General features: G+C 43.1%; 1 protein-coding gene across 3 annotated transcripts in view; it reads right to left on the reverse strand.

Moving 5' to 3' along the window:
- Window positions 1-27,960, reverse strand: part of whrna (whirlin a) — a 193,069-nt gene that overhangs the window by 146,491 nt on the left and 18,618 nt on the right. For all 3 annotated transcript variants that reach the window (XM_072239953.1, XM_072239952.1, XM_072239954.1), the window contains exon 2: window positions 22,967-23,278. In XM_072239953.1, coding sequence (XP_072096054.1) covers window positions 22,967-23,278 — 312 coding nt within the window. The remainder of the gene's footprint in view (window positions 1-22,966; window positions 23,279-27,960) is intronic.

The raw sequence follows: 27,960 nt of genomic DNA on the forward strand, positions 1-27,960 counted from the left end.
CTGATCCGACTATTCTTGCCCTTGCTAGCACGTGGCACAGGTAGCAATCCCGAGATTACTACCCTGGAGGTCCTGCTTCTCAGCTTCCTTCCGAACTCCTGGAAATCTCTCTTCAGGGCCTCCTCCTTTGTCCTATCTATGTCATTGGTACCAACATGTACCAAGACAACTGGCGGCTCACCCTCCCCCTTTAGAATATTCAGGACCCGATCCGAGACATCCCGTACCCTGGCACCTGGGAGGCAACACACCATGAGGGTATCTCTGTCAGGCTCACAGAATCTCCTGTCTGTTCCCCTGACTATGGAATCCCCTATGACTACCGCATTTCTCTTCTCCCTCCTTCTCTCCTGCACAACAGCGCCAGGCTCAGTGCCAGAGAGCCGGTCACCGTGGGCGATCCCTGTCAGGTCATCCCCCTCAACAGCATCCAGAACAAGATATTTGTTGCTGAGGGGGACAGCCCAGGTGTGCTCTCCACTATCCGGGCATTTCCCTTCCCTCTCTTGACAGTGACCCGGTTTTCTGACTCCTGTAGCCTAGGGATGACTACCTCCCTGTAGCTCCTGTCTATCACCTCTTCACTTTCTCTGATAAGCAGTAGGTCATCAAGCTGCAGCTCCAGATCCCTAACACGGTCTCTGAGGAGCTGCATCTCGGTGCACCTGGCGCAGATGTGGCCATCAGGGATGCTGGAGGTCTCCCAGGATTCCCACATCTGACACCCTGAACAAAGCACCTAATTCTACAGGAATGAAACGAGGAGAAATAAGTCATGCTACCTAATTCTACAGGAATGAAACGAGGAATTAGGCAGGCATGCTACCTAATTCTACAGGAATGAAATGAGGAGAAATAAGTCTACTCACCCACTTACCTCACCAAACAGACGAACTTTTTGAACCGTTAGCCCGTACTGTTAGCTGTGAGAGCCCTGCTGTCCCAGTCTGTCCGGGCCGATTCGCGAAAGGGGTTGGGGGGGGGGGGGGGGGAGAAAAAAGAGTTGGTGCCTCGCTCTCGCCTCTTCCCGTTTACCGCCGAAGCCCGTTGAAGCCAAAGCCCTACACTCTACCGCTCACTCCGCTGCCCGCTCCGACAGCTGCCCGCTGTATAGGGTGGTCTCCTTTTTAAACTCTCCGCGTGGTCCTGTTGACGTCACGCGCCTGCGCAGCCTCGCCCTTCTTGCACTCAAAGAAGTTTTTTTAAAAAAACTGCCTTCTTTCAGAATTCAGCTCCCACAACGCTCTGTAGTCCCGATTCTTTCAACATTCGGTAGGTTTCAATGAGATCCCCCACATTCTTCTAAATTTCAGTGAGTACAGGCCTAAAGTTGCCAAACGCTCCTCATATGTTAACCTCTTCATTCCCACAATCATCCTTGTAAACCTCCTCTGCACTCTCTCCAATGACAATACATCCTTTCTGAGATATGGGGCCCAAAACTGTTGACAATACTCCAAGTGCGGCCTGACCAGTGTGTTATAAAGGCTCAGCATTATCTCCTTGTTCTTATATTCTACTCCCCTTGAAATAAATGCCAATATTGCATTTGCCTTCTTTACCACAGATTCAATCTGTGAATTAACCTCCTGGGAGTCTTGCGCCAGGACTCCTAAGTCCCTCTGCACCTCTGATATTTGAATTTTGTCACCATTTAGATAATTGTCTGCTCCATTGTTCCTTTTACCAAAATGTATTGTCAAACATTTCCCAACACTGTATTCTATCTGCCACGTTTTTCCTCATTCTTCCAATTCATCTGAGTCCTGCTACAATCACATTGTTTCCTCAGCACTACCTAGCACTCTACCTATCTTTGTATCATCTACTAGAAAGCCATCAATTCCACTACCTAGATCACTGACAAACAATGTGATAAGCAGCAGTCCCAATTAACTCCCATAGAATACGTCTAGTCAATGGTAGCCAACCAGAAGAGCCCCTTTATTCCCAATCAATGTAAGGTGAAAGAGTAAAGAAAAGAATTAAGGCTGTTACTAGGTCTGGGGGATCGGAATCATAAGGAAAAATCGAATGGGTTCGGACTTTATTCCTTGGAACATAGAAGATTGAGAGGGACACAAAATTATGAGGGATATAGATAAGGTAAATACAAACAGGCTTTTTCCACTAACGTTGGGTGGGACTACAACTAGAGATCACGGATTAAGAATGACAGGTGAATACTTTAAGGGGAATGCGAGGGGAAACTTCACTCACAGGGTCATGAGAGTGTGCAATGAGCTGCCAGGACAAGCAAGCTCCATTTCAAAGCTTAACATAGGTTTGGATAGGTACATTGATGGTAAGGAAATGGAGGGTTACAGTCCTGGTGTAGATCGAAGGGAGTAGGCGGTTTAATTGGTTCAGCATTGACCAGATGGTCCAAATGGCCTGTTTCTGTGCTGTACTTTTCTATGATTTTACTGCTTGTAGCAAACTCCAATTTTCAATATTGCTGAACAGGTCATTACAACTCTTTAAACATGAGTATGCAAGTGGATAATTCAGTCAGAGTGACATTGATAGCTGCAAAATGGGAAAATGTTAATGAAAGAATATTTATAAAGATCAGTGATAGCTTTTGTAATAAAGGAAACCAGCTGTGACTGTATTTAGTAAAAAATTGGAGTTTAATCTAAAGAATTTTGCCTTTTTTCTCCAATTGTAATATACAAACTGCTACATAGTCTAATCCAGTGCTGGTGGGTCATTTTTACCAGAACTTCAAAATGCTGATTAAAGGAACATACTTTGTGAGAACAAACCATAGGAAAATAAAGCCCATCAGGATACCCCACTGCTAAGCAGAGATAAACAAGAGCTAGCTAGAGTAGATTTAACAACAGTAATAAAACATATTGTTACTGGGAATAAATCGTAGTGCACTATGGCTGTGCCATCAAAAGCAAACATCTGGAATTACTCATGATGGAATGGTAAAGCAGACTCAATGGGCTGAATGGATCTCTGTGTTATGTTTTATGGTCTTAACAGGAGAATGGGATTGAGAGGGATAATAAATCAGCCATGGTGATAAATCATGTTTTTGAGGCCAAGAGGAAGTGAATTATTGCAACAGTTTAAAATGTCTGTTCACACTTTTCAATAAACTGATTAAGAAAGTCCAGTCATTTCCACACAAGATGCTGGAGGAACTCAACAGGCCAGGTGGCACCTATGTAAAAGTGGAGTCGCTGTTTGGGCCGAGACCCTTCAGCAGGACTGGACAAAAAAGATGAGGTCAGAGTTGGGTGGGGCAGTGGAGGAAGAAACACAAGGTGAAACCAGGAGAGGGGAAATAATGAAGTAACGAGCTGGGAAGTTGATTGGTGAAAGAGATACACGGCTAGAGAAGGGGGAATTTGATAGGAGAGGACCAAAGGCCATGGAAGCAAGAAAAGGGGGAGGAGCACCAGAGGGAGGTGATGAGCAGGCATGGAGATGAGGTGAGACAGTGAAAAGGGAATGGAAAATGTTGATGGGCAGGAGGCATTACTGGAAGTTTGAGAAATCAATGTTCATGCCATCAAGATGGAGGCTAACCAAACAGAGTATAAGGTATTGCTCCCCCAACCTGAGCGTGGCTTCATTGTGACAGTCGAGGCGGCCATGGACTGACTTATTGGAATGGGATTAGGAATGGGAAATGAAATTAAAATGGGTGGCCACTGGGAGATTCTGCTTTTTCTGGCGGACAGAGCGTAGGTGCTTGGCAACATTCGGTGAAGTGGTCTTCCTTTGATTGTACAGTGGCATAGATGCAGTAGAAGCATTCCCACACAGTTCCGGAGTGAAGCTTGAAAAAGCAGCCAGTTTTCAGCGGAAGTCTTTGATTGAACAGTAGTGCAGATAAAGTAGAATCGTTCCTGCGCAGGTCCAGAGTGGAGCTTGAAAATCCCAGTCTCCATAGAAGACAGGTACTGTCTAGCAAAGCGGTCATCATTGGTGTGGTCTGAATCAGAGTGGTAAGGCTTTGGCTCAGCAGGCTTCGGCAAGAACAGGCGGAGGCGAGGCAAGTAGGTAAGTTTGTTTCTTATTTTCTTATTAAACTCTTGATAGAATAGGGCATATGTCTGTTCTGTTGTGGGTATCAGATGTGAGAATTCCAGTCTCCCCAGTGGCCACATTTGCACCAGCTGCATTGAGATGCAGTCTCCTTAGAGACCACGTTAGGGAACTGGAGCTGCAGCTCGCTGATCTTCGGCTTGTTAGGGAAAATGAGGAGGTGATAGACAGGAGCTACAGGGAAGTATTAACTCCAAGGCTACAGAAGACAGATAAAAGGGTGACTGTCAAAAGAGAGAAGGGAAAATGTCAGATAGTGGAGAGCACTGCTGTGGCCATCCTCCTCAAACAATAAGTACTCCATTTTGAGAACTGTTGGAGGGGAGAAAATGACCTACCTGGGGGAAGCAACAGTGGCCGTGCCTCTGACACTGAGTCTGGCCCTGTGGCACAGAAGGGTAGGAAACTGAAGAGGATGGGAGCACTCATAGGGCACTCTATAGTCAGGAGGACAGATAGGATACTGTAGACGTGAACAAGAAACACCTCCCAGTTTGCCTCCCAGGTGCCAGGGTCTGCAATCTTCTGAACGCATTTACAATATCCTGAAAAAAGGGAGGGCGAGTAGCCAGATAAAGGAATGGCTGACAGGCAGGAGGCAGCAAGTGGGAATAAAGGAGGCCTTTTCTGATTAGCTGAGAGTGTCGAGTGGTGTTCCTCAGGGGTCAATATTGGGATTGCTACTTTTCATATTGTTTGTCAATAACTTAGATAATGGAATTCATGGCTTTGTGGCACAGTTTGCCAATGATAGTGTGGAATGCTTTTCCACAGACAGATGTGGAGGCCAAGACCATGGGTATATTTAAAGCAAAGATTGATAGTTTCCTGATTGGTCAGGGCGTCAAAGGTTATGACGAGAAGACAAGTGTATGGGGTTGAGTGGGATCCGGGATCAGCCATGATGGAATGTCGGAGAAGACTCAATGGGCTGAATGGCCTAATTCTGCTGTGTCTTATTGGCTTTTCCCTCTCTCACCTTATCTGCTTCCCAGCCCATCACCTCCCTCTAGTGCTCTTTCCCCTTTTCTTTCTTCCATGACCTTCTGTCCTCTATCAGAGTCCCCTTCTCCAGCCCTACATCTCTTTCACCAATCCCAGCTCCTTACTTCACTAATTCCCCTCTCACAGTTTCACCTATCACCTTGTGTTCCTTCCTCCCATGCCCCAACCTTCTAACTCTGACTCTTCTTTTAAAATGTCGACTACACTCTTTTCCATAGATGCTGCCTGGACCGTTGAGTTCCTCCAGCATTATGTGTGTGTGTTGCTTGGATTTCCAGTATCTGTGGATCTTCTCTTGCCAGTCATTTCCACCACACCTTCCATAAAGTGCTTTCTAATATAGAAACATAGAAAACCTACAGCACAATACAGGCCCTTCGGCCCACAAAGTTGTGCCGAACATGTCCCTTGGGATTATGACAGAATCAGAATCTGATTCTGTCATATTACTAGTTTTTTTATATTTCAAAATATACTTTATTCAAAAATAAAATTATATACAATAAACCATTCAATGACTCTCAATCCTTTACATACGTTTCCCTTATTGACCCTACATATCCATACTTTTGGCCACCCACATGGCAATCTGCTGGTTCGCCTTCTACCAGTGAAGTATTTATTTGTTTAGCGATACCGATTGGAATAGACCTCTTGGCCCATCGAGTCATGCCCCAACAAACCTGATTCACCCTAAACCAGTCATAGGACAATTTACAATCACCAATTAGCCTACCTAGTACTTCTTTGGACTGGGAGGAAACCAGAGCACAAAGGGGAAACTCATGTATTCCACAGGGAAGACATACAGACTCCAATCAGAGTGACACCAGAATTGAACTCCAGAATGCCCCGAGCTGTTGATCACCAACTCTGCTAATTGGAAAGCTTAGTTATGCTAATTACACTATTATACTGCTAATTAGACCGTTAAATCACATTGTTTGATGGAAGGTGAATACATATTCACTTGATACAGCAGCATGGCCTTCACTGGAACATGCTTAGTTCAACCATCATTTCGTATCCTCTATTAATACACTGCAAAAGTGATCAATTTTTGAAAAACAGGTTCTGTTTTCTTGTTCTGCCTTGGAAAGTAAGGAGATTAGCATGTGATGTTGCTTAGCAACAGCTTCACAGAGATTAGTCAAATCCTCAAAACAAGATTGCACTTGTAATGCATTTCCTAAAATTGATGGTGTTAATTCCGATTGTCCAATCAACAACAGCAGCATGCCGCAGAGACAAGGTTTCTCGCAGGGTTGGTGACGCTTGTTTAAAAGGAGAGCTTCGTAGGCATTCGGGCTTATTCCAACAGTTCAATCAGCAGCAGGAGCAGGCCACAGCAATGAGGTTTCTTGCAGGTTGGCAACGCTTGTTAAAACTTCAGAAGGGACAAGCCATTGTTGGGAGTAGGTTAGTGGTGACAGCATTGATAGGTGACTCAATAGTCAGGGGAACAGACAGGAGATTCTGTGTACGTGAACAGGAGACACAGATAGTATGTTGCCTCTGCTATGCACCAGTGAGGGTGGAAACAGAAAGATTTGGCAAATTAATGTATGGCTGAGAAGCCGATGCAGGGGACAGGGCTTCAGGTTCTTGGATCATTGGTATCTCTTATGAGGAAGGTATGCCCTGTACAAAAATGATGGGTTGCACCTGAACCCGAGGTGAGCCAATATTCTCATGGGCAGGTTTGATAGAGCTGTTAGAAAGGGTTTACGCCAATTTGGCAGGGGGATGCGAATCAGCGTGAAGGGACTCAGAATAGGATGGATGGCAAAGATAGCGTGCAGTCAGACTATCAGGAAGGGCAGCCAGGAGGGTGAGTACTAGTGCATCAGGGATGCAGAATCAGAAAGGGTAGCAAATGCAGTACTCAAAGTGTTACATCTCAAAGCTCGGAGTATAAGAAATAAGGTGGATGATTTTGTTGCACTTTTACAGATTGTCAGGTATGATATTGTGGCCATCACTGAATCGTGGCTGAAGAATGGTTGTAGTTGGGAGTTGAATGTCCAAGGTTATAAGTTGTATTGGAGGGATAGGAAGGTTAGCAGAGGGAGAGGTATGGCTCTACTGGTAAAGAATGGCATCAAACCAGGAGAAAGATGTGACATAGGATCGGAAGATATTGAATTCTTGTGGGTCGAGTTAAGAAACTGAAAGGGTAAAAGGACCCTGATAGTAGTTATATACAGGCCTCCCAACAGTAGCTGGGATATGGACCACAGATTACAACAGGAAATAGAAAAGATACTGGAATGGGAGTTATGTAATGAACCGGAGGTGATTATGGAGCTTAAGGTAAAAGGAGCCTTTGGAGCCAGTGATCAAGTGATCACAAAATTATTTGAGTTCAACTTGAAATTTGATAGGGAGGAAGTGAAGCCTGACATAGCAGTATTTCAGTGGAGTAAAGGAAATTACAGTGGTTTGAGAGAAGAGTTGGCTAAAGTAAAATGGAAGGAGATGCTGGCAGGGCTGACAGCACAGCAGCAATGGCGTGAGTTTCTAGGAAAGGTGAGGAAGGTACAGGATAGATGTACTGTATTCCAAAAACAAAGAAATACTCAAATGGCAAAATAGTACAACTGTGGCTGACAAGGGAAGTCAAAGTTAGTGTAAAAGAAAAGAGGGCATACAACAAAGCAAATAACAAATAAAAGAGAGATTAGAGTAGATATAGGACCACTGGAAAATGAGGCCGGAGAAATAATAATGGGGGACAAGGAGATGGCAGATGAAATAAATGAGTATTTTGCATGTCTTCTCTGTGGAAGACACTGGCAATGTGCCAGATGTTGAGGGTGTAACTTGCTTACCGAGTTAAGAGCCCACGGCATTACAGGAAAGATACTGGCATGGTGAGAGCATTGGCTGATTGGCAGGAAGCAGCGAGTGGGAATAAAAGGATCCTTTCCTGGTTGACTGCCAGTGACTAGTGGTGTTCTGCAGGTGTTGGTGTTGGGACCGCTTCTTTTTATGCTGTATATCAATAATTTGGATGATGGAATAGATGACTGTGTTGCTAAGTTTGCAGATGATTTGAAGATTGGTGGAGGGGCACATATGCTGAGGAAACAGTTAAGCTACAGAAGGACTTAGACAGATTAGAAGAATGGGCAAGAAAGAGGCAAATGAAATACAATGTTGGAAAATGCACAGACATGCACTTTGGTAGTAGAAATAAATGTGCAAACTATTTTCTAAGCAGGGAGAAAATCCAAAATCCTGAGATGCAAAGGATCTAGGGAGCCCTTGTGCAGAACACCCTAAAGGTTAACTTGCAGGTAGAGTCAGTGGTGAGGAAGGCAAAGCAATGTTAGCATTCATTTCAAGAGGTCTAGAATACAAGAACAGAGATGTGATGCTGAGGCTTTATAAGGCACTGGTAAGGCCTCATCTTGAGTATTGTGCACAGTTCCGGGCTACTCATCTGAGAAAAGATGTACTGACATTAAAGAGGGTTCTGAGGAGGTTGACGAGGATGATTCTAGCAACGAAAGGGCTATCATACAAGGAACATTTGATGGCTGTGGGTCTGTACTCGCTGGAATTTAGAAGGACGGGGTGGGGGGGATCTCATTAAAACCTTCTGAGTGTTGAAAGACCTAGACACAATAAATGTGGATAGGATCTTTCCCATGGTAGGGGTCTCTAGGACAAGAGGGCACAGCCTCAGGATAGAGAAGCGTCTGTTTAAATCAGAGATGCAGAGAAATTTCTTTAGCCAGGTGGTGGTGAATTTGTGGAATTTATTACCACAGGCAGCTGCGGAGACCAGGTCATTGGGTATATTTAAGGCAGAGCTTGCTCAGTTCTTGAATGGACACGGCGTCAAAGGTTGGGGAGTGGGAAAAAAGAATCAACCATGAACGAATGGTGGAGTAGACCCGATGGGCCAAATGGTCTAATTTCTGCCATGTATTATGGTCAAATAGTCTAAATCTTTAATTTTGTTCATATTTGTTTCATATTCCTTTAGACTTTTGATTAGATTCACCTTAGCTTTAACTTTTCTTTTGCAAACCTCAACTCTAGGGTCATTGGTGCCAGTTCTATCCATTCTACGATACACTCATGTTACTTTTTCCAATTGTGCAACTTGCAGTTAATTCTGTTCAGTAACAGCACCAGTGATATTCGATTCAATAAACAGAGGCACAAACAAATTGCGCACCTACAGTGCTAAACCAGACCAAGTAAGAAGTATTCTATTAAAATGGAGGCAAAATGAATATTTCAGCAGTTTAACAAAACAAAGCGACAAACCCTCAGGCAAATACCACACAATAGAGCAACAGTCCCTAATGGATAGGCATTGCATGTTTTGACTACGCATATAGCAAAGGATCCACAAGACGATGTGAAACTGAATGATAGTGTGTCAAATGTCAGTGCTCGAACTTCTGTTGCAGGAAGAAAATCTTCTGTATCTAGTACCTCCTCTGCATGCATTAAAGCAGAAGCTAATTTAGCTGTTTTAATTTCACGCAAGCAATTATTGAACGACAAACATGGAAAAGCATGGAAACACTTGTTTCAGTTGATAGATATCACAATAGTATTATTGATGTTATGAAGAAGCAAAATGAAACAACCTTATTAGCACAACAATAATACATTTCATCTTTGCCTAAAAGAGAGATTAAAATATTTGATGAAGATCCATTGCAGTATCATGCATTCATGAAGGTCTTAGAAAACAGTGTCGAAGGGAAGACTGACAGCTGTACAGACTGTCTCCATTTCTTTGAACAGTACACTAGGGGTTACCCTAAAGAACTTGTCAGAAATTGCCAGCATGTTGACTTACCTAAAAAGCTAAGACTTTACTGCAGGAACGTTTTGGTAATGAACAGGAAACTGCATCCACTTACACGCAAAAGCTCTTTTTTGAGTACCTATCAAATCTGAAGATATGAAAGCTCTTCAAGACTACAGTCTTTTTCTTAAAGGCTGTTGTAATGTCATGGAAGAAGTGCAGTACACGCATGAGTGGACATGCTTGCCAATATGTCGATTGTCATAAAGAAATTGCCCAGTATGCTTAAAGATAAATGGAGAACAGTAGTCTGTGAACTGCAAGAAAAGCACGACTATAAGATTAATTTCATTGTCATGGTTGATTTTATTGAAAGGCAAGAAAAGATTGCTTCACACACAATGTTTGGGAATATACAAGATGTTACATCACCTGCAATAAGCAAAGATGTGAACAGAACTAAGTCACAATTTCATTCTAAGGCTAAAGGAAGCAGCTTTACCACTACGGTGGCCACTGTAAGAGAAGTAACACTAAAACTGAACCTGGATCTAATGGAAGAGAAATGGTCTCGTCAGCCAGACGGTTTGCTTGTTCTGAGAGGGTGAACATGCATTGGAATTGTGCCCTCAGCTGGAGAAAAGGGCAGACAATGGGAAGGTTGCCTTCCTAAAGGAAAATGGTGCCTGCTATGGTTATTTGTGTACAGTACACTGCAGCAAGATTGCAGGAAGTGTCTTTCATGCAAGATACGCAATGGCAAGTATCCCAGCACACTTCATATTCACCTGACAAAAAGGATGGCAAAATCAAAATAAGCCAAGAAAGAATTCAAAACAGCAGTGAATAGTGCCCTGGTATCCAATGGTCTTACAGGAACTGGTGATCATGATTATAAATGTCCCATAGTTTCAGTACAAGTGAAGTCTAAGAAGAATAACAAGACAGTGGTTACTTAAGCTTTACTAGATCAACAAAGTACAGCAGTGTTCTGCACGGTGGGCCTCATGAACAATCTCAACCTCAGAGGAAAAAGGGCATTCATTCTCTTATGCATCATGGGTCAGAAGATCATGAGTAGTATCATTGCTTCAGGACTGAAAATAGCTGACTTAGATGGTGAAAGCTATTGTAAACTACCTAATATCTATACATAGGAAAGTATGCCTGTCCAGAAATGGAATATTCCCCATCAGAGGGATTTCCTGGGCTGGCCTCACCTGAAACGTATCCAATTGCCAGAGATTGATTCGGAAATTGAGCTGCTGACAGGCCCAAATGTGCCTAAAGCGTGGAGCCATTGCAAGTGATTTGCAGGTTTAATGATGGACTCTATCCAATCAGAACAATGTTGTATTCGACTGTGAATGGACCACTGGAGGAGACCATGGTGATTGAAGAGACTAGGCATAGCCAGAGCTAACAGTTAACAAGATCTCAGATGTGGCCAGGATGAGCTTTGGGAGCAACAACTTAAGGCAGATTTTCCTGAATGTAGTCAGGATAAACAACCTGGTTTGTCAAGCGAAGACCATAAGTTCATGGAGCTGGTTGAAAATTTTGCAAAACTGGTGGATGACAGTGTTGACGATGAGGTAGCTGGTTTATAGAGTCAATGTGTAGTGAAGAAAGGCTATTGATAGGGGAAAACTGCAGTCATCAGGATGATTTGCAACATAAAAGGCAGAGAAAAGTGAATAGGGTGAATATAGGACTGAAGGTGTGTATCTGAATGTGCACAGTGTACAGAATAAGGTAGATGAACATGTAGCAAAGTTGCAGGTTGGCAGGTACGATATTGTAGCTATCACTGAATCACAGCTGAAAGATTATAGCTGGGTGCTTAATGTCCAAGGGTACACATTGCATCAAGAGGACAGGCAGGAAGGCAGAAGGGGCAGCATTGCCCTGTTGATTAAAAATGAAATCAAATCATTAGAAAGAGGTGACAGAGGGTAAGAGGGTTTTGAGTCATTCTGGAAAGAGCTAAGGAATTGCAAGGGTTAAAAGATCCTGATGGGAGTTTTATATAGACCTCCAAACAGCAGTAAGAATGTGGTCTACAAATTACAACGGGAGATAGAAAATACATGCCAAAAGGCAATATTACAATAGTCAAGGGGGATTTCAATATGCAGGTAGATTGGGAAAATCATGTTGGTGCTGGATTCCAGAAGGAAGAATTTCCGGAATGCCAACAAGATGGCTTTTTAGAGCAGGTCATGGTTGAGTCCACTAATGAATCAGCTGTACTGGATTGGGTGTTGTGCAACGAAATGGAATTGATTAGAGACCTTAAGGTGAAAGTACCCTTAGGAGCAAGTGATCATAATATGATCAAATTCACCCTGAAATTTGAGAAGGAGAAGGAAAGGTCAGATGTATTAGCATTATAGTGGAGTAAAGGGAATTACAGAGGCATGAGAGAGGAGTTGGCCAGAAGTGGTTGGAAAAAAAAAACGCTGGCAAGGATGATGGTAGAGCATCAATTTCTGGAAGCAATTTGGAAGGCACAGGATATATACATCCCAAAGAGGAAGAAGTATTCTAAAGGAAAGATGACACAACTGTGGCAAACAAGAGAAGTCAAAGCTAGCATAAAAGCCAAAGAGAGGGCATATAGTAGAGCAAAAATTAGTGGGAAATTGGAGGATTGGGAAGCTTTTAAAAAGCAAAGGGTAACTAGAAAGGTCATTAAGGTAAAGATGGAATATGAAAATAAGTTAGCCAATGATATTTAAAGAAGATACCAAAAGTTTCTTCAGAAACATAAAGTGTAAAAGACAGGTGGGAGTTGATATTGGACAGCTAGAAAATGAAGCTGGAGAGATAGTAATGGGGGAACAATGAAATGGCGGATGAACTGAATAAGGATTTTGCATCAATTTTCACTGTGGAAGACACTAGTAGTATGGTGGAAGTTCCAGGTGTCAAGGATCATGAAGTATGTGAAATTACCTTTACTAGAGAGAAGTTTCTTGGGAAACTGAAAGGTCTGAAGGTAGATAAGTCACTTGGAACAGATGGTGTACACCTCATGATTCTGAAACAGGTAGCTGAAGAGATTGAGGAGGCATTGGAAATGATCTTTCAAGAACCACTAGATTCTGGAATGGTTCCGGAAGAATGGACAATTGTAAATGTCATTCCAGTTTTTCAAGAAGGGAGAGGCAGAAGAAACAAAACTATGGGGCAATTAGTCTGAGTTCGGTGCTTGGGAAGATGTTAGAATCAATTATCAGGGATGAGGACTCAGGGTACTTGGAGGCACATGGTAAAATAGGCTGTAGTCAGTATGGTCTCCTCAAGGGAATATCTTGCTTGACAAATCTGTTCGAATTCTTTGAAGCAACAACAAGCAAGATAGACAAAGGAGAATCAATTGATATTGCATACTTGGATTTTCAGAAGGCCTTTGACAAGGTACCACACATGAGGCTGTTTAACAAGCTACAAGCCTATGGTATTACGGGAAAGATTCCAGCATGGATAAAGTAGTGGTTGATTGCCTGAAGCAAACAGTGGGAATAAAGGAAGCCTTTTCTGACTGGCTGCCAGTGACTAGTAGTGTTCTGCAGGGGTCTCTGTTGGGACCAGTTCCTTTTAGGTTATATGTCAATGATTTGGATGATGAAATTGATGGCTTTGTTGCAAAGTTAGCAGACGATATGAAGATAGGTGGAAGGGCAAGTAGTTTTGAGGAAGTAGAGAGACTACAGAGGGACTTAGACAGATTAGGAGAATGGGCAAAGAAATGGCAGATAGAATACAGTATCAGGAAATGTATGGTCAAGCACTTTGGTAGAAGAAATGAAAAGGTTGACTATTTCCTATATGGAGTGAAAATACAAAAAACTGAGGCGCAAAAGGACTTGGGAGTCCTTGTGCAGGATTCCCTAAAGGGTAATTTGCAGGTTGAGTCTGTGGTAAGGAAGGCAAATGCAATGTTAGCATTCATTTGAAGAGGACGAGAAAATAAAAGCAAGGATGTAATATTGAGATTTTATTAAGCACTGATGAGGCCTGACTTGGAGTATTGTGAGCAGTTTCCGGCCCCTTATTTTAGAAAGGATGTGCTCGAGCTGGAGAGGGTTTAAAGGAGGTTCATGAAAATGACTCCAGGATTGAATGGCTTGTCATTTGAAGAGCATTTGATGGCTCTGGGCCTGTATCCATGAGAATTCAGAAGAATGAGGGGTGAACGCATGGAAACCTATCAAGTGGTGAAAGGTCTTGATAGATGGATGTTTCCTATGGGGGGAGAGTCTAAGACTAGAGGACACATTCTCCGAATAGAACAGAGATGAGGAGGAATTTCTTTAACCAGAGTAGTAAATTTGTGGAATTCTTTTCCATAGGCAACTGTGGCAGCCAAGTCTTGATGTATATTTAAGGAAGAGTTTGATAGATTGATTGGTCAGGGTATAAAGGGATATGGGGAGAAGACGGGAGATTGGGGCTGACAGGAAATGGATCAGCCCTGATGAGATGGTAGAGCAGACTTGATGGGCCAAATGGCCTAATTCTGCTCCTATGTCTTATGGTCTTATAATAGGAAGATTGCTGAACAGTGTGCTCTAAGTCTAAGGAAGAGGATAAGAATGGTTTGTTATTTTACACTGACTACATAGCTTTCATGATGGATGTCATCCCCAGAAGTTATGTCAAAAGACTGCCAGCAGAGGATCTGGAATGCAGTGATGGGAAAGTCTGGTATATTTCACATCATGGTGTTTATCACCCCAGAAAAGGGAAACTTCCTGTTGTGTTTAACTGTGGAGCGACTTTTCAGAGAATATCACTTAATGCTCAGCTTTTACAGGGACCAGATCCTACTTGCTCACTGATCGGAGTTATAACCAGATTCAGAAAAGAACCAGTGGTGTTCATGGCTGATACTGAATCAATGTTTCATTAGGTTAAATTACTAGTGGAAGATGCACATCTGCTGAGGGTTCTCTGTTGACCTGATGGTGACCCCAGCCAATATATGCTGGACTTTAGAATGGTGGTACCTCTCTTTGGAGCAAACTTCATCACCAAGCTAATGCATTGAAGACAATGAAGAAAAGTTCAGCCATGAGACGATGGATAAAGTTTTGCATTGCTTCTGTATTGATGACTGCCTTGTTTCAATGTCCTCTGAGAAAGAAGCAGTTTCTCTTTATCATAACCTTATATCCATTTGTACTAAAGGCAGCTTTTGATTCACAAAGTGGATAAGCAACAGACATAGTGTGCTATCTGTGATACCAGAAGAGCAAAGAGTGAAAGACATGAAGGATTTGCATTTGAATCAAGATACTCCTTCAGTGGAGAGAGTGCTGGTGTGAAATTCACACCAGTACTTTTCAAAAGACATTTGATAAGGTGCCACACATATGGCTGCTGAACAAGATAAAATCCTGTGGTGTTACAGGAAAGATACTGGCATGGATAGAGGACTGGCTGACAGGCAGGAGGCAGTGAGTGGGAATAAAAGGGGCCTTTTTCTGGTTGGCTACCAGTGACTAGTGGTGTTCCTCAGGTCAGTATTGAGACTGCTACTTTTCCACATAGTTTGTCAATGATTTGGATAATGGAATTGATTACTTTGTGGCAAAGTTTGCGGAAGATATGAAGATAGGTGAAGGGGCAGGTAGTGCTGAGGAAACAATGTGACTGCAGCAGGACTTAGACAAATTGGAAGAATGGGCAAAAAAGTGGCAGATGAAATACAGTGTTAGGAAATGTACGATAATGCATTTTGGTAAAAGGAATAATAGTGTGGACTATTATCTAAACGGGGAGAAGGTTCAAACATCAGAGGTGCAGAGGGACTCAGGAGTTCTCGTGCAAGACTCCCAGAAGGTTAATTTACAGGTTCAGTCTGTGGTAAAGAAGGCAAATGCAACGTTGGCATTTATTTCAAGGGGAATAGAATATAGAAGCAAGGAGATAATGCTGAGCGTTTATAAGGTTCTAATCAGGCCGTTCTTGGCATATTACCAACAGTTTTGGGCCCATATCTGAGAAAGGATGTGTTGGCATTGTAGAGAGTCCAGAGGTTCACATGGATGATTCTGGGAATGAATGGGTTAACATGAGGAGCATTTGGCAGCTTTGGACCTGTATTCACGGGAATTTAAAAGAATATGGGAGGATCTCATTGAAACCTACTGAATGTTGAAAGGACTAGAGAGAGTGGATGTGGAGAGGATGTTTTCTATGTTGGGAGTATTCAGAACTAGAGGGCACAGCCTCAAATTTGAGGGGTGACCTTTGCGAACACAGGTAAGAAGGAATTTTTTTAGCCAGAGAGTAGTGAATCTATGGAATGCTCTGCCACAAACTGTGGTGGAGGCTAAGTCCATGGGTACATTTAAGGCTGAAGTTGATCATTTCCTGATCGGTCAGGGCATCAAAGGATATGACCAGAAGGCAGGTGTATGGGGTTGAGTGGGATCCAGGATCAGACATGATGGAATGATGGAGCAGACTCAATGGGCTGAATGGCCTAATTTTGTTCCTACATTTTATGGAAATTGTGCATTGTCTGATACTTTCAAGTTGAAGATCTCAGTCCAAGATAGACCACTCTCTGGAAGGGGGGGGAGATCCTCTCCTCAGTTAGTTCCATCTATAATCCTTCAGGAATCTTGAGTCTGATGATGCTATCTGCTAAGAAACATAGAAAACCTACAGCACAATACGGGGTCTTCAGCCCACAAAGTTGTGCCAAACATGTCCCTACCTTAGAAGTTACTAGGGTTACCCATAGCCCTTTATTTTTTCTAAGCTCCATGTACCTATCCAAAAGTCTCTTAAAAGACCCTATCGTATCCACCTCCACCACCATTGCCGGCAGCCCATTCCATGCACTCACCACTCTCTGCGTAAAAAACTGACCCCTGACCTATTCCCAAGCACCTTAAACCTGTGCCCTCTTGTGACAGCCATTTCAGCCCTGGGAAAAAGCTTCTGACTATCCACATTATCAATGCCTCATCCCACAAGATCTATGTAAAAAAAAAAGGGCTGGGCTGGGATGACATTATACCAACATTAGTTGCTCATAAGTGGAAACGCTGGCTGGAAAAACTCTGCCAGATGGAAGATTGAGGTAGATAGATGCTTGAAACCCCTGGATTTTGGAACAGTTACTGCTGCACAGTTACACCACTTTATTGGCATAAGCAAGGATGGCTATGGAGTATTGTGGATCTATTGTTGCACAATATACACTGTTAGGTGCACAGTATTTTTATCATAGGAAAATTAGAGTAGTTCCATTGAAGTCAGCTTCATCCCTTGTATGGAGCTCACTGTAGCTACAATGGCAAGCTGTATGGAGAGATTGTGGATGAAGGAGTTGCACATACACCTTCATGACTTGGTTTTTCAGACTGATAGCACTTCTGTGAAGTACATCAAGAATTAAACTTCCAGGTTCCGAACATTTATTGCTGAGTTTCAGAAATTCTTAAGGTCTTACAAGCAAAGCAGTGGAGGTATGTAAACACTCAAAGCAACCAGGTAGATGTGGCCTCTAGAGGGTTGAAGGTAAAAGCATTCCTAAAGAAAGAGACACAGGTGTCAGGGCGTCAGTGTCTTTTTCAGCCTGAAAGGGAACGACATATTGTTTCAGATGTTTCTAGATAACTCCTCCAAGATGATTCCGAAGTCAAGAGGAGTGTTTCAATGTAGAGTGGAAGGGAGGAGGACGTATTACCACATATAATCTATCACTTCTCATCTTGGATACCTTTGAGGCCTGCATTCTTACATTTAAGAACCTGCCCTTGTTTCTTAGGCTACATCCATACTAGACCGGAAAATTTTGAAAACGCCAGTTTCGAGTAAAAACGACAGGCGTCCACACTAGGCGTTTTTCAAAATATCTCTGTCCACATTAAAATGGATATTTGGGCGAATCTATGACAATGTGGAAAAATCTCCTGCTCTCTATCAATGCAGTACTGAGAGCTCTGTCTTGATACAGCAGGTACAACTGAGTTAATTGGATAATCTAAATAACAACATGTCCAATAGTGCAGCATTCCCTCAGTGCTGCACCAGGCTGTCAGCCAAGCTTTTATCCCCAGGTTTCTGAAGTGAGACTTGAACCTATTGTTAGGCCTAACAACATGGGAGATAGGGGGAAGTTCTAAAGAGGAGCTCAAGTCTAGCCCCTGATTGAAATTGAAATTGTTAGGTAAACTGTGGTGCCTAACAACATGGGAATAGGATGAGGTTACAAAGAGATACTCTAGTCCCACTTCATAGAACTCCAACTTAAACACGGTGCCACGCTAAAGCCCATCTGCTATTGCCTTCCCCTTCTCAAAGTTCCTCCAGATCCACGAGATCCTTTCCCCAGTCCCTCAATTTTCAATTCTTCTTTAATGCTGATGTTCACACTGCTGGTTATCGCTTTAATTCTCAAGTATAAAAAAACTGAACAGAATCCACCCAGCCGAATCACTATAGAAATATTATAGTGAATTTGTTTGTGTGCAGTTGGCTCCAATGAACATATGGAGTATTTTTCTTAAAGATTACATTTCTCTAGTTCAGATTTGATAGAACATTTTGTGTGGTCCATATCTTTGCAACAAGGTATCATTTAATTGGCCTGAGTAATGCTGGATTGGGAATCAGAAATTCCATTGAGTTCGTAGTCTTAATCACCACACAAAGTGGTTGCAAGAGAGGTAGAAGGAACTGCACTTTTGAATAACAGGAACTTGGGACAGCCGGATCTAGGACATCTGGGTCCTGGTTAACAACTTCAAGAGGGGAGTGCGGAGTGAAAGTCAAGGAACAGTTTGTACAACACACATAAAAATTGCTGGTGAATGCAGCAGGCCAGGCAGCATCTATAGGAAGAGGTAGAGTCGACGTTTTGGGCCTAGACCCTTCGTCAGGACCAACTGAAAGAAGAGATAGTAAGAGATTTGAAAGTGGGAGGGGGAGGGGAAGATCCAAAATTATAGGAAAAGACAGGAGGGGGAGGGATGGAGCCAAGAACTGGAAAGTTGATTGGCAAAAGGGATATGAGAGGATCATGGGACTGGAGGCTTAGGGAGAAAGAAAGAGGGGAGGGAGGAAGACCAGAGGATGGGCAAGGAGTATAGTGAGAGGGACAGAGGGAGAAAAAGGAGATAGAGAAAAAAAAATAATAATAATAATAAATGAATAAATAATGGATGGGGTACGAAGGGAAGGTGGGGCATTAACGGAAGTTTGAGAAGCCAATGTTCATGCCATCAGGTTGGAGGCTACCCAGCCGGAATATAAGGTGTTGTTCCTCCAACCTGAGTGTGGCTTCATCTTGACAGTAGAGGAGGCCGTGGATAGACATATCAGAATGGGAATGGGACGTGGAATTAAAATGTGTGGCCACTGGGAGACCCTGCTTTCTCTGGTGGACAGAGCATGGGTGTTCAGAGAAGCGGTCTTCCAGCCTGCGTCGGGTCTCGCTAATATATATAAGGCCGCATCAGGAGCACCGGATGCAGTATTTCACCCCAGCCAACTCACAAGTGAAGTGTGAGTCTCCCTCCCGGCACTTATTCTTGCAAGTGGAACAAGTGCTACACATGCCCTTACACTTCCTCCCTCACCACTATTCAAGGCCCCAGACAGTCCTTCCAGGTGAGGCGACACTTCACCTCTGAGTCGGCTGGGGTGATATACTGCATCAGGTGTTTCAGAAAGGACAGGGAGGGAGGTAGGTAAAATAGGTGGGGGAGTGGCACTGTTGATCAGCGATAGCGTCACGGCCATAGAAAAGGAGGAGGACATGGAGGGATTGTCTACGGAGTCTATGTGGGTGGAAGTTAGGAACAATGGGTGTTTTTTTTATAGACCACTCAACAGTAATAGGGACATCGAGGAGCAGACAGGGAGACAGTTCTGGAAAGGTGTAATAATAACAGGGTTGTCGTAGTGGGAGGTCTTAATTTCTGGAATATCGATCGGCATGTCCCCAAAGTGAGGGGTTAGGATGGGGTGGAGTTTGTTAGGTGTATTCAAGAAGGTTTCTTGAGACAATATGTAGATAAGTCTACAAGAGGAGAAGCTGTACTTGATCTGGTATTGGGAAATGAACCTGGTCAGGTGTCAGATCTCTCAGTGGGAGAGCATTTTGGAGATAGCGATCACAACTCTATCTCCTTTACCATAGCATTGGAGAGGGATAGGAACAGACAAGTTAGGAAAGCGTTAAATTGGAGTAAGGGGAAATACAAGGCTATCAGGCAGGAACTTGGGAGCATAAATTGGAAACAGATATTCTCAGGGAAACGTACGGAAGAAATGTGGCAAATGTTCAGGAAATATTTGTGTGGAGTTCTGCATAGGTACATTCCAATGAGACAGGGAAAGGATGGTAGGGTTCAGGAACTATGGTGTACAAAGGCTGTTGTAAATCTAGTCAAGAAGAAAAGAAGAGCTTAGGAAAGGTTCAAAAAACAAGGTAATGATAGAGATCCAGAAGATTATAAGGCTAGCAGGAAGGAATTTAAGAATGAAATTAGGAGAGCCAGAAGGGGCCATGAGAAGGCCTTGGCGGACAGGATTAAGGAAAACCCCAAGGCATTCCACAAGTATGTGAAGAGCAAGAGGTTAAGACGTGAGAGAATAGCACCAATCAAGTGTGACAGTGGAAAAGTGTGTATGGAACCGGTGGAGATAGAGGTATAGTACTTAATGAATACTTTGCTTCAGTATTGACTACGGAAAAGGACTTTGGCAATTGTAGGGAAGACTTAAGGTGGACAGAAAAGCTTGAGTATGTAGGTATTAAGAAAGAGGATGTGCTAGAGCTTTTGGAAAGCATCACGTTGGATAAGTCACCAGGACCAAATGAGATGTACCTCAGGCTACCGTGGGAGGTAAGGGAAGAGATTGTTGAGTCTCTGGCGATAATCTTTGCATCATCAATGGGGACGGGAGAGGTTCGGGAGGATTGGAGGGTTGCAGATGGTGTTCCATTATTCAAGAAAGGGAGTAGAGATAGCCTAGGAAATTATAGACCAGTGAGTCTAACTTCAGTGGTTGGTAAGTTGATGGAGAAGATCCTGAGAAGCAGGACTTCTGACATTAGGAGAGGCATAGTATGATTAGGAATAGTCAGCATGGCTTTGTGAAAGGCAGTTCATGCCTTATGAGCCTGATTGAAATTTTTGAAGATGTGACTAAAGACATTGATGATGGTAGAGCAGTAGATGTAGTGTATATGGATTTCAGCAAGGCATTTGACAAAGAAACCCATGTAAGGATTATTGAGAAAGTAAGGAGGCATGGATCCAAGGGGACATTGCTTTGTGGATCCAGAACTGGTTTGCCCACAGAAGGCAAAGAGTGGTTGTAGATGGGTCATATTCTGCATGGAGGTCGGTGACCAGAGGTGTGCCTCAGGGATCTGTTCTGGGACCCCTACTCTTCGTGATTTTTATAAATGACCTGGATGAAGAAGTGGAGGGATGGGTTAGTAAATTTGATGATGACACAAAGGTTGGAGGTGTTGTGGATAGTGTGGAGGGCTGTCAGAGGCTACAACGGGACATTGATAGGATGCAAAAATGGGCTGAGAAGTGGCAGATGGAGTTCAACACAGATAAGTGTGAGGTGGTTCATTTTGGTTGGTCAAATACGATGACAGAATACAGCATTTATGGTAATACTATTGGCAGTGTGGAGGATCAGAGGGATCTTGAGGTCAGAGTCCATAGGACACTCAAGGCTGCTGCGCAGGTTTACGCTGTGTTTATGAAAGCATACGATGCATTGGCCTTCATCAATCATGGGATTGAGTTTAGGAGCCGAGAGGTAATGCTGCAGCTATATAGGACCCAGGTCAGACCCAACTTGGGGTACTGTGCTCAGTTCTGGTCGCCTCACTACAGGAAGGATGTGGAAACCATAGAAAGGGTGCAGAGGAGATTTACAAGGATGTTGCCTGGACTGGGGGGGCATGCCTTATGAGAATAGGTTGAGTGAACTCAGCTTTTCTTCCTTAGAGCGACGGAAGATGAGAGCTGACCTGATCAAGGTGTATAAGATTATCAGAGGCATTGATCGTGTGGATAGTCAGAGGCTTTTTCCCAGGGTTGAAATAGCTAGCACAAGAGGGCACAGTTTTAAGGTGCTTAGAAGTAGGTACGGAGGAGATATCAAGTTGTTGTTTGTTTTATTTTTTACGCAGAGTGGTGAGTGTATGGAATGGGCTGCCGGCGACAGTGGTGGAGGCAAATATGATAGGGTCTTTTAAGAGACTCCTGGACAGGTACATGGAGCTCAGAAAAATAGAGGGTTATGGGTAACTCTAGGTAATTTGTCAGGTAAGGACATGTTTGGCACAGCTTTGTGGGCCGAAGGGCCAGTATTGTGCTGTCGATTTTCTGTGTTTCTATATAATGCCATTAAGATGATTCACACTTTAATCCCAAGTGATTCTGATTACATTGTCTAAAATCTAAAGTTTTTGAACAATTATTTTCAATGAGTAAAGTGCATTTGCACTCAGAATATGTCACTATATGATTTTGCAATCTATGAATGAAACCCAGAAATCATGACCTCTAACCATTAACTACACAGAAACTAATTTAGGGAAGCAGAAGTGGTATTGAGGCTGATTTTACTTTGAATTTCAGTGTATAAGTGATGGCTTCACACTGGACCATTTGTTCTGATTAACAGTTCAAAAAAACAAACCATTAAATGCTCATGATCACAGGATGTGTACACATCCTGTATTGAAGAAACTGTCCTCTTGTAATTTTCCTGTCATTTAATCTTTTTCCTTGTTATCGCTCATTCTTTCGATGCAAATGCGACCAGCAAGGCCACCAGTTATTACCCAACTCTAACTCTGGTTGGGATTCAGTTGTTGTTGGTTCAATCCCTGCCTGAAGATCAGCTTCCGCAAGATTAGGTACTGTATCTACCAACATGGAATGAATTTAAGACTAAATCAAGGCACAATTCCGATGGTCATGTGTATGAACTTGTTCAAATTTCATATATAACAAGTACCTTTTTAGCAAAGATCCAATGTTATAAAAAGTGGAAAAGGCTGATGGAGAATTATCATGGAATTTCAGACATTGCTGTTTCAATTGAAAGACATACCTTCACAGCTTCTGCATGAGTAACTTTATCAAACACCTTGTCGTTCACTCGGAGAATCTGATCGCCTACCCGAAGTCCTTCTTTTTCGGCCAAGGAGCCTTGTTCAACAAGAGACACATAGATCCCGACCCCATGTTCTGAGCCACCTCGGATACTGAAGCCCAAACCCTCGTGAGTTTTATTTCTTTTCAGTGTCACCTGCCTGATTTCTCCACAGTTTTCCTTCGTCGCCCAGGTTTGATAGAGAGGAGCTATCCATTGATCAGTGCTGAAGTTGACATGTCCTGGGCCACAAACTGGAGAATCCACTGGCTATGGAGGGTGGGAAGGTGGGGAAAAAAGAATGGTGTTATAAAGAGACATTCTGATGCAGGTAGAAGGCATTGCCCTCACTTCATCTCAAACTAGTCATACGCAATCAAGTACTTTTTAAAGAGTTGTCCAGTTACATTGTAAAGCTGTACATTTATGTTCGATAAGATAACAACCAGTTAACCACTTTTGGTGATGCTAATTCAGGGATGAACATTAGTTCCATGTAATGCGCCTGTACTTGATCCAAATAAACCATCAGCACCATTACATTCATCTCAGAGAGCATATCAGCCTTCAGTTTGACACCTGAGATCAAAGGTGACATGATTTTGTGAAATGCAACTCACATTTGTCAGACTAATTAGAGTTCTTTAAATGACATGAGCTATGAATACAGCAGAATCAGTAATATTCAGACAGGAAACAAAGAGTAGGGATTAATGGGTCCTTTTCAGAACGGCAGGCAGTGACTAGTGGGGTACCGCAAGGCTCGGTGCTGGGACCACAGCTATTTACAAGATACATTAATGATTTAGGTGAAGGGATTAAAAGTAACATTAGCAAATTTGCAGATGACACAAAACTGGGTGGCAGTGTGAAATGTGAGGAGGATGTTATGAGAATGCAGGGTGACTTGGACAGGTTGGGTGAGTGGGCAGATGCATGGCAGATGCAGTTTAATGTGGATAAATGTGAGGTTATCCACTTTGGTGGCAAGAGCAGGAAGGGAGATTACTATCTGAATGGTGTCAAGTTAGCAAAAGGGGAAGCACAACAAGATCTAGGTGTTCTTGTACATCAGTCACTGAAAGTAAGCATGCAGGTACAGCAGGCAGTGAAGAAAGCTAATGGCATGCTGGCCTTCATAACTAGGGGAATTGAGTATAGGAGCAAAGAGGTCCTCCTGCAGTTGTACAGGGCCCTGGTGAGACCACACCTGGAGTATTGTGTACAGTTTTGGTCTCCAAATTTGAGGAATGACATTCTAGCTATTGAGGGAGTGCAGCGTAGGTTCACGAGGTTAATTCCCGGGATGGCAGGACTGTCATATGTTGAAAGATTGGAGCGACTGGGCTTGTATACACTGGAATTTAGAAGGATGAGAGGGGATCTGATTGAAATATAAAAGATTATTAAGGGATTGGACACGCTAGAGGCAGGAAACAGGTTCCTGATGTTGGGGGAGTCCAGAACCAGAGGCCACAATTTGGGAATAAGGGTAGGCCATTTAGAACGGAGTTGCGGAAAAACTTTTTCACACAGAGGGTTGTGGTTCTGTGGAATGCTCTGCCTCAGAAGGCACTGGAGGCCAATTCTCTGGACTCTTTCAAGAAAGAGTTAGATAGAGCTCTTAAAGATAGCGGAGTGAAGGGATATGGGGAGAAGGCAGGAAAAGGGTACTGATTGTGGATGATCAGCCATGATCACAGTGAATGGTGGTGCTGGCTGAAAGGGCTGAATGGCCTACTCCTGCACCTATTGTCTATAATATACCATTATTACTTTACTTTATTGTCACCAAACAATTGATACTAGAGTGTACAATCATCACAGCGATATTTGATTCTGTGCTTCGCACTCCCTGGAGTACAAATAGATAGTAAGTAGTAAAAATTTAAATTATAAATCATCAATAGAAAATAGAAAAGAGAAAGTAACGTAGTGCAAAAAAAACCGAGAGGCAGGTCCGGCTATTTGGAGGGTACGGCCCAGATCCGGGTCAGGATCCATTCAGCAGTCTTATCACAGTTGGAAAGAAGCTGTTCCCAATCTGATATTCAAGTATTCAGAAGGCATTTGATAAGATGAGTATGATAGATCAATAGCGCTTTGACCAGTGACCAATCTATGCTTGGGATTAATTAGTAAGAGCAGATTAAAGGAAGGCAGGGTCAAGCGCAGAGACCATCGTCTGAATGGATAGGGTGGTGAAGAAAGCTTTTGGTATGCTGGCCTTTATAGATCAGAGCATTGAGTATAGGAGTTGGGATGTAACGTTGAAATTGTATAAGGCATTGGTAAGGCCAAATTTGGAGTATTGTGTATAGTTCTGGTCACCAAATTATAGGAAAGATGTCAATAAAATTGAGAGAGTACAGAGGAGGTTTAGTAAAATGTTGCCTGGGTTTCATCTCCTAAGTTACAGAAAAAGGTTGAAGTTAGGGCTTTATTCTTTGGAGCGTAGAAGGTTGAGAGGGGACTTGACAGAGGTGTTTAAAATTATGAGGGGGATTGATAGAGTTGAGGTGGATAGGCTTTTTCCATTGAGAGTGGGGGAGATTCAAACAAGAGGACATGAGTTGAGAGTTAAAGAGCAAAAGTTTAGGGGTAACATGAGGGGGAACTTCTTTACTCAGAGAGTGGTAGCTGTGTGTAACAAGCTTCTAGCAGAAGTGGTTGAGGCAGGTTCGATGTTGTCATTTAAAGTTAAATTGGATAGATATATGGACAGGAAGGGAATGGAGGGTTATGGACTGAGTGCAGGTCGGTGGGACAAGGGGAGAGTAGGAGTTCGGCACGGACTAGAAGGGCCGAGATGGCCTGTTTCCGTGCTGTAGTTGTTATATAGTTATATATAGTCAAAGTGGTGATCTTAAGGCTTCATCTCTTTGATGCTTCAGTGAAGAGAGGTTTCACTCAGAAAGAAAAGGAAAGTAAAGTTCTTTTTTCATTCTCATCTCTGCTAAGACAGTAGGGATGACAGACAGGATAGTGAAATGCTCTTCTTGCGGGATATGGGGTGACAGGGAGATCTCCAGTGTCCCTGATGACTACAATTGTGAGAAGTGCACAGCTGGAGCCTCTAACAAACTGCATTAAGGAGTTGGAGCTGGAACTGGATGAACTCCCAATCATTCGGGAGGCTGCAGGGTTGATAGGGAGGTGGTTACACCCAAGATGCAGGACACAGGAAACTAGGTAATAGTAAGGAAGAGGAAAGTGGTTAAGGAGCCAGTGCAGAGCACGCCTGTGGCCATTCTCCTTAACAACAGGTGTATCACTTTGGATACTGTGGGGGTGGATGGCCTAACAGAGGAAAGTCGCAACGAGCGAGCCTCTGGCACTATCTGCCTCTGTGACTCAGAAGGGAAGGCAGGAGAAGAGACACACTGTGGTGATAGGGGATTCATTAGTTATGGGAATGGACAGGATGTTCTGTGGGCAAGAACAAGATTCCCAGATGGTATGTTGCCTCCCGGGTGTCAGGGTCTAGGGTCCAGGATATCTTGGATTGAGTCCTCAGTATTCTTAAGTAGAAGGGTAAACAGCAAGAAGTCAAGGTCAAAATGAGTTGGCGTAGGAGGGAGGGCATAAGAATTTTGGATCATTGGGCTCTCTTCCAAGGAATGTGGGCCATGTAGAGAAGAGAAGGTTTGCAGTTGAGCTGAAGGGGAACTAGTACCCTAGCAGGAAGGTTTGTTAATGCTGGAAAGTGGGGTTTAAACTAGAGTTGCAAGCAAATGGGAACCAGAGTGCCAGAACAGTCAGTGGAGAGGTCGTGGAGTAAGATGCTGGTAGGACCACAGACAAAGTTGGGAATCAAAAGGCTGAGCATGGTGTGACTACTGTCCTGAGCTGCCTATATTTCAATACAAGAAATATCACAGGAAAGGTGGATTTCAGTGCTGAAGATGAGGTAGCTGGCTTCAAACAGAAGCAACGTGCAGTGAGGAGAGGCTGTTGATAGGGCAAAATTGCAGTCAACAAGATAAGTTGCAATGCAAGAGGCGGATAAATCGAAAAGATTGAATATAGGACTGAAGATATTGTATTGGAATGCGTGCAGTTTACAGAACAAGGTAGATGAACTTGCAGCACAGTTGCAGGCTGGCAGGTATGATGATGTAGGTGTCACTGAATAATGGCTAAAAGAAGATTACTACTGGGGGCTTAATGACCAAGGATAGACATTGAATCAAAAAGATAGGCAGGAAGGCAGACAGGCAGCATTGCTCTGTTGGTAACAAAAGTGAAATCAAATCATTAGAAAGAGGTGGCATAGGGGTCGGAAGGTGTTGAATCATTGTAGACAGAGCTAAGAAACTGCAAGGGTATAAAGACCCTTATGGGAGTTGTATACTTGTATACAGACCCTCAAACAATAGTAAGGATGTAGCTGACAAACTACAACAGGAGGTATAAATTGCATGCCAAAAGGACAATGTTGTTATTGTCATGGGGGACTTCAATATGCAGGTAGATTGGAAAAATCAAGTTGGTACTGAATTCCAGGAAGGGGAATCTCTAAAGTGCCTTGAGATGGCACTTTTTAGAGGAGGTCGTAGTTGAGCCCATTGGAGGATCATCTATTCTATTGGATGCGTGCAATGTACCAGAATTGGTTAGAGAGCTTATGGGGAAAGAACCCTGAGGGAAAGTGATCATAATATGATTGAATTCACTCTGAAATTTGAGAAGTACTTTATACTTTGTTGTCGCCAAACAATTAATACTAGAACATACAATCGTCACAGTGATATTTGATTCTGCGCTTCCCGCTCCCTGGATTACAAATATTAAATATTAAACATATTAAAAATAGTCAAAATTAGTAAATACAAAAATTTAAATTATAAATCATAAATAGAAAATAGAAAAATAGAAAGTAAGGTAGTGCAAAAAAACCGAGAGGCAGGTCCGGATATTTGGAGGGTACGGCCCAGATCCCGGTCAGGATC

The sequence above is a fragment of the Mobula birostris genome, chromosome 22 (genome assembly GCF_030028105.1).
Source record: "Mobula birostris isolate sMobBir1 chromosome 22, sMobBir1.hap1, whole genome shotgun sequence".
In the NCBI taxonomy this organism is placed as follows: domain Eukaryota; kingdom Metazoa; phylum Chordata; class Chondrichthyes; order Myliobatiformes; family Myliobatidae; genus Mobula; species Mobula birostris.